The 7,955-nt window shown below is 32.5% G+C and overlaps 1 protein-coding gene across 1 annotated transcript; it reads right to left on the bottom strand.

Annotated features, from left to right (window-relative positions):
* Positions 1-516: 516 nt before the first annotated feature.
* On the bottom strand, positions 517-1,110 carry LOC110026810 (glutaredoxin-C7-like). Its single transcript, XM_020727960.1, has one exon. The coding sequence runs from the start codon at positions 1,108-1,110 to the stop codon at positions 742-744; it is 369 nt and encodes a 122-aa protein (XP_020583619.1). The 3' UTR covers positions 517-741.
* Positions 1,111-7,955: the final 6,845 nt, after the last annotated feature.

Raw genomic sequence — 7,955 nt, forward strand, 5'->3', positions numbered from 1 at the left:
TATGTTGAACAATGCAAGAAGGATTAATTATTCGAGATTCTGAAGTCCCTGATAACTCTTATGCGTGTTTTTGATAAAGAGTCCCAACATGGAAACTCCCATGCATCCATGATAATCTCTCTAGTAACTTGTATCGTTCCCTTAAAGAAATTCAGTAATTGAGACTGATATTTCAGTGAAAAAATGGCACAATTTTTTATCAACTTCGTGCAATTAAAAATTTACATAATATATATCTAGATTTAATTTCAGCCACCAACTTATATTTTGTTAAATAAATAAACTTTAATTACTAAAATTGTAATCATTTGGAATACTAGGGGGCCGTTCGGGGCAGCTTATAAGTGCAGCGACGTTTTTAAAAACACCGCATAACCGTTTGGTTTGCGCATTTTTGAAAACGCTGTCTGTCGCGTTTGAGTTTTTTACACTAAACGCAGGCCGCGTGTTGACCCCAGCGGTCCCCATGGGGCACATTTAAGATAAACTGTTTATCCTGAAACACACAAGCTGCCCTGAAGAGACCCTAGATATATTGCCTAGCAAACCAAAACCGGCCGGTCCACTGCAGCAAACCGGTTGAGAAAAAAAGTCAAAAAACATGCAATTATTGTGGTCTTACGTAATACCATTCCTTTTTTTTTCTTAATTTTACATCATATAATTTTATTTACAAACCACCCCCACTCCCCCCACTACCAAGCAAAGCATATTTTTACACCCTTGACCATCATTACACCTTCATCCACAAAGCGCACCCACCTCCCGAAGCCTAGGAACAAGCCGCCCACTAAGATGCAGAGCCATAAGCCCCTCTATCCCTCCTATCGCCTCCCCGCCGATGAACATCGCCGGCATCATCGCCACCGGAGCCGCCGCCGGCTCCTCCTCTTCATCCAACTCGATCACGGTGGGGTGGACCCCAACGGAGGCGAGCAGCCTCTTCATGACGTGGCACATGCAGCACGAGCTCCGGCTAAATATCACAACCGGACTCTCCTCTATCAGCCTCTCCATCCTCTTCTCCGGCGGCTCGCCGGCGTCGATAGAGAGCGTCGCCGCAGGCCGCCGCTTGGCCCGCTTGCCTAACGGCGCCGCCTCCGTTCCCATAGCCGGGTAGGACATGTGGCCAGTAGGTCTGGAGAAGGGACGGGGGGGCTTTATATAAAGATATTTCACGTGGAGGGTGACGTCATGCGAAGGCGAGAGGAGGAGCGTGATCGGCGGGCTCGCGTCACGTGGCCCGCGATGGGTACCGGTTGCGTCATGTGGGCCCGGACTGAACTAGAGTTATTAAATATTCTGCGCCATCGTTAGCGCTGGGTGATGTCAGCCGAGTAAGGGTCCACGTGGCATATCACAAATTTTATTCATTTATATATGGAACAATAAAATCTTACTTGTATCATATTTTACTCCTATTTATTTATTTATTTATTTATTTATTTATTATTTTTAGTGTTTGTTTACTTATTTATTTTGTGAGTTGTATTGTGAATTGTCTTGTTATAACTTTTGTTTAATAATTTTTGTTCTCCTCTCAATAAAATAATGTGTGATTTTCATTATTTCAAAAATATATTAATATGTTTATTGATTTAGCATTCAAATATTTACTCTCATTATCCGCCGGAAGAGGGAGAGCTAGATGCACAGAGCATTGGCGTGATTTGAGTAGGGCAGTTGCCCTTTCTCAGGAAAAATTATTCCGTGCGGACACCGCATGCAGGATGCATGCGGGGGTCTGATCTCGGTCGTCCATCACAGCGGAGGTGGAGCCCACTTTCATTTTTTTTTTTTAAATTCTATCTCTGCGGTGATGAACGGCCGAGATCGGACACCGCATGCATCCTGCATGTGGTGTCTGCAAGCTTCTCCTTCCCTTTTTTTGTTGGGTTCTTGGAGAGTTCTCTTGCTTCTTTTATGTTTCTTTTAAGGGTTTATTCTTCTTTTTAATTTTTTAAGGTTGTTTCTTATTTTTCTTTTTGAGTTTACTAAGGATTTTTCTTTGTGGCTGCGTCATTTTGGTGTTGTTTTCTTTTTCTTATTCTATTGTTCTAGCATTTTAGCTTTTTTTGTTTGTTGGTTTATTTCATTTTTCTTTTTTGGTTAGATGTGGTGTTTATGGGCTTTTAGCCCCTTGTTCATTATAAGCTCTAATTTTTTTCCTCCTTTAACTTCATCTTTTGTTTCCTTGCTTATTAATCCAACGACTGACTATGAATTAGAAAAGTCTTATTTCTTCGCATACTTTTAATCCTACTTTTAATTTGTATGATGTTCCTTCTATGTAAGAAAAAAATTATATTTGCAGATCAAGAAATTGATGAAGGTTCTAATAGTGACAAATGACTTTAGTTGAATATTCATTTGGTAAACCACCATTCTATGGAAATCTTTTGCAAATTCTGGGTAAGATTTGAAAGCATAAAGGTAAATTTGAACTATGAAGGGATTCTTTTTTTTTCTTTTTAAATTTAACTTTTTAAAAGATTCAAAAGTGGTTTTTTTAGGTGCTCCTTGGTTTATTTATGGTAAATCTTTTATTTTTAAAAGATGATCTCATGATTTTGAACTTATTAAAGAGGTTTTTAAGGAAATTCTTATTTGGGTTTGGTTTCCTAATTTTCCTTTATGTTGTTGGTCTGAATCTTGATTTTCCAAAGTTGCTAGCAAGGTAGGGATTCCTCTTGCTGTTGATTCTTTAACAACAAAAGGTTCTAGGTTATCATTTCCTCGTGTTAATATTCATGCTAATGTGGATTTTTATTGTCCTGATTTTATTACACTCAATTTTAACGGAAAAGATTTTAAGCTGCAACTTATATATGAATTGAAGCCTATTATGTGTAAAACTGGTTCTTCTTTTGGTTATGATCCAGACAACTGCTCTAAGAATACCTCTACTATTTTAGCTAATGTGGTTTCTGCTTCTAGGAATAATAGATGGATTGTGAAACAAAATTTTGTTCATATTAACCATATAATTAATATTTCTATATTATTTTTCTCTAATTCAGTTAATATTAATAATGTGGTTCTTGAAGATAATGAAATTAGGAGTATTACTATTCCTAATGTTTTTATTACTAATTATTTTAGTGATATGACATCTGATCTTAATACTCTAGTTGATGAAAATATTTCAAAATCTGATGAAGAGGATGATGTTACTAATCATGTTAATGAATGTTTAATGGTTTCGAAGCAATGTTGTAGTCAAATCAAATTTTGGCTATTTTAAACAATTCTGCTATCCATGCTTAGAAGGATTTGCACGTCGATAATGTTTTAGTTACCTCTGTTTTGAAAGCTTCATTGCTTAATTCTGTTATTAGGATAAAAATTATTTTTCCTCAAAGGTCCTCTTTGAATTATGATAACTCTAATATAATTCTATCAAAACCCAAAACCGAGAGAGGCCACCATTCCTTAAACCCCAAATTCGATCCATTCCTTATGGTAATCTCCAATTGGTCACTTGCACCGCTCAGCACTCCACCTAAGCTTATTGGCACCAGCCAATGTCAGCCTAAGGCCTCCTCCTTGTCCTTAATTATAAATGGCCCCCTCCTCGACCTAAATGAGAAATCATCCAAATCCTTGGGAAAACTCTGCCTAATTGCTTCCAGAGCCTCTCCCAGCTTTCCTAAGCTCATTCCAATCCTTGCCAACCCATCTCCCCTGCCGTTCAAACTTAATTTGAGCTCAAAATCTAGGGCATTTCACGTTCATACCACAAGTTCCACCAATAATCTTAATTGACTTGCTCTTAAGCTTCAAGAGAGCTTAAGATCACTTCCTCAATTAAAAGCCCCATCTCTCGAATGCTCTAACCTAGTCTTTGACCAAGCCCAAGTCACTTTTCGATCGAAGTCATACTTAGGTCGTGCCTCAGCTCAAAACAACACTTCGAGGAGTTTCATTGACTCAATATGATCGTCTATAACCAACCCAATCAAGACCTCAAAATCTCTAAATTTTACCTCGGTTTCATCCTTTGTGAAGAGAACTTGTATTTCATATGTATTTAACCGTATAAATAGGTTTGTCTCACTTAGAAGAAGGTGTGGGAACAAACTCCATGTGATTTGGTTGAAAATTGAGCGAGATATTAGGACTAGAACACAGATAGTTCTCTGGTTAGGAAGATTGGGGACGTTGAACAGATGTTATTCCATTTTCACGTGTATTGAACGGATGATCGAGATGAAGCCAAACGGTGTGATGTTTCACGAACAACGAGCACAGTCAATAGGCTACGTGGAAAGCGCCACCAATCAGTGGACGACACGGCGCTTCGGAGATGTTAAGGATGACACAACACCAACTCGGATAAGTAGATAAATAGGGTATTTTGGAATTAAATAAAGACAAAAATTTTACAAATTCATATCTTAGTGTACAATAATCATAAAAATAAAATAAAAATGCTCCTGTGCTCAGTGAATAGAGGACAAAATACGAGCTAAAAATTAAAAACATTTTCATTATATTTATTTTTAAATTAATTAAATATTCTAGAGAGTAATTAAATAAACATCTAATTTAAATAAAATTTTTAGGAGTTATTCTTCATGAGCTTTGATTTTTCCAGGGCCAGAGAACATCATTATGATCAACATCTAATTTAAATAAATTTTTTAGGAGTTATTCTTCATGAGCTTTGATTTTTCCATGGCCAGAGAACATCATTATGATTAAAAGCCCCAATTTTTGAAAGATTTGGTATCATTTTAAATAAGAAAACTATAAAAAAATAAAATAAAAGTCAGAAAAATATAAAATGATATTTGATAGGTTCACTGTGATCAGAGAATCTTAGGAAAAAAAAGTTAGATTTAAAACTTTTTCAAATCTTTTTTCTTATTTAAAATTAAAAAAAATCATTAAAAATTAGAAAAATGTAAAATAATTCAAATAATCACTAAAATTGGCCAAGTTGTAGATAATGATATAAGGAGGCCTCTGTAAAAAATTGAAGGTCATAATTCTTTTTTTTTAATATAAAAACTTTTTTTCTAAGTAAATAATAATTTTGGTTTAAAATAATTATAATAAATAAAATAAAAAAAAATTGTAAACATTGGTTTGGAGTGTTCCTTTAGACCAGAGAAACTTAAGAAAAATAAAATTGAAGTTAAAAAAAAACTTTATTATATAGTTATTTTTCCTAATTTTAAAATAATTAAAAAAATCAAAAAACTTAAAAAAAATGAAAATACTCTAAATTGCCTTAAATATTTCCATAACCATAGAGAATAACCTAAAAAATGTGCTTGTAATTTTTTAAGGGTGTAAGAAATGTATTTTTAATAATTAAATGTATTTTTCTTAATTTGTGAATAAAATAATTTTAATAAAAGGAATAAAAATCACAAAAAGATGAAATTAATTTCTCTGAGTCTCCTAAAATAAGAGAGACTTATGAAAAATATAAAAAATGTATTTTTTGAAATGAAATATGTTTTCTTTTTATTTATTCATTAAAATCAATTAAAAATTGTAAAAAAATTAAAATATAATTAAAATACTACAAACATTATGTCTAGTGGTCCTCAAACCTAAGCGAACCACCAATAATTTCTTTAATGATCGAAGATTTATTTTAATTAGTTATATTAGTTATTGTTGAAAATTCTTATTTTTGAACTAAAATAATTATTAAAAATTACATAAGAATAAAAAAAATGATAAATTCTCCTATGATATTCTAATTAACCCACGAGTAGTGTACTAATAAAGTCTTAAAGTCATTTATAGAGCTAGATATATGTGAAAGGTTGAGATCTGAAGGTACTCATTTGCTTTGTTATTAGTTTTTTTAAATTAGATTTGATTAATTTTAGTAAAAATTTAAATTTAAGCAGCCGAATTTTTTTTTAAATGATAGTAGAAGTATGAGATTAAAAACCTAAATTCTTTTAGAAAATAAAAATCTCAACTATTGCCTGTACTAGCAACCTAAAATTATTAAGGAATCCACTAGCATCTCAAAAATGAAAGCTTCTTTGTTTTTATGGGGAAAGAAAAATTGTATATGTTAAAACATACCTTGTATTTACATATTTATTTATTTAATATTTTAATATCTCGATAGATAGATAGATAGATAGGTAGATAGATTGATAGATAGATAGATAGGTAAGTAGGGAGAAACATAAATATTAATGATGTTATTGATATGATGTTAAATTTTTTAATTTTTTATAAGTAGACATTAAAGTTGAAATATTAGATATATAATACATAAGATTGTGTGGTATGTATGTATTCATCTTAATAAACTAATGTAATGGCTATAATTGTGGTACTTAAAACCATCATGGCTTAAATTTACACCATTAAAATCCAACAAGCTACTCAAGGCTAATGTGGTTTGCATGAAAGCATCTTTGCATCCAACAAATTTCTCTTTAATGCATGCAAAATGATGCTTCACATAGAATTTAAGACTATTATACTCAAAGGTTGTGAAAATTGGTTGTATACTTAAACGAATGCAAATCGGAGGATCAACTACATTCTTAATCATAGGGATCAATTCAAGGTTTTATTTAATATGATTTCAACAAAGTTAAGGAAAAAGACCTAAGTCATTCAATCTCTTGCTTTTGGTCAAATCAAAGCTATGATTTAATCTGGTTTAATCCTTCAAGTCAATTGACTCACTTAAGTCTATTTAGAGAGCTCATAGAATGAATACCTGGGTTGATTTTGGTATTCTCATTTAGTTGGAATTTGGATTAGGTTTTGACTAGTTGAGGTTAGCCTAAGTTAGACCACACCTCATATGAGTTATTAACCTCATTTAATAGCATCACTCTACTTTTCTCAAGAAATTATAAGATATATATCCCTCCTATGAGTTTTTGAGTAACACAGTGTTCCCCAAGAAAATCGATGGACATGAGAATATGAAAATTTAATCTGCAAAGATAAACATTAAAAAGCAAATTACATATGAGATTTTATATTGTTTGACAAAATTTCTCTATATTTATAGCCATATTGGAGAGATATTTGTTCAATAGAGAAAATATGTGACGCGAATTTTTATTCAGCAAAATAATTGTTTTCATTTTTATCATATGTACTCTTATCACTCCTTATCTTTATTTTTTGTTCCTAAAAAATATAAGCAAGACTCCTCATCACCTATAATTATGATAGAGAATTTATTTTTCTACCTTTCATCAAAACCCTACACCATTTATCAACACGTATAACAACAATTAATTTTTTTTATTTATGAAGTCCTCTTATATCCAACAATCAAATTAAGTTATTTAGAGGTTATTGGTGACTACTCGGAATCAAATTTATTTATATCCATATGGTTTACCTCCAATAACTCTTCCACCATAGCTCTAGCCTCTGCCTCTACACTTGGCCAAAAAGAGAGAGAAAATGAGAGGTGCATGTAACTTCATGTTGTCTTTGAGGATATGTAAGATTAGGTAGATTACGTACATTAAGCAGTAGATAATATACTCGTTCGAATTATGTAGTAACTTTATACATGCATAAGAAACACTGCACTAAAATATACATACATATATATATATATATATATATATGCCTAGAAAAGATACTAAAGTTTCAAGTGGAGGAACGAGAAGACTCACCAGGTATGCTTTTACAATAGCAATTCATGATACACGTGTGTCTGTGATGGCCACGAGTATGGAAAGTGGAATCTTTTGGCCCCGAAAGTTGCAATCAATTAATTACGTCAACGGTCCAAACACAAGCATTAAATAATTTGTAGAGACTTTTACATACATACCGAACATTTCTAAAGTATTTACATATTTAACACTAGAGACTCATTTTCTTACATACATATGACGCATATCTGTAACATCATATCATAAATATCACATCACTACTTTCTTAAAACTAGCATATACCCTTATGTATGAATTTTTTTACACAAGATGTAAGTATAAATA

Source organism: Phalaenopsis equestris, unplaced genomic scaffold (genome assembly GCF_001263595.1).
Source record: "Phalaenopsis equestris unplaced genomic scaffold, ASM126359v1 Scaffold000402, whole genome shotgun sequence".
Lineage (NCBI taxonomy): Eukaryota > Viridiplantae > Streptophyta > Magnoliopsida > Asparagales > Orchidaceae > Phalaenopsis > Phalaenopsis equestris.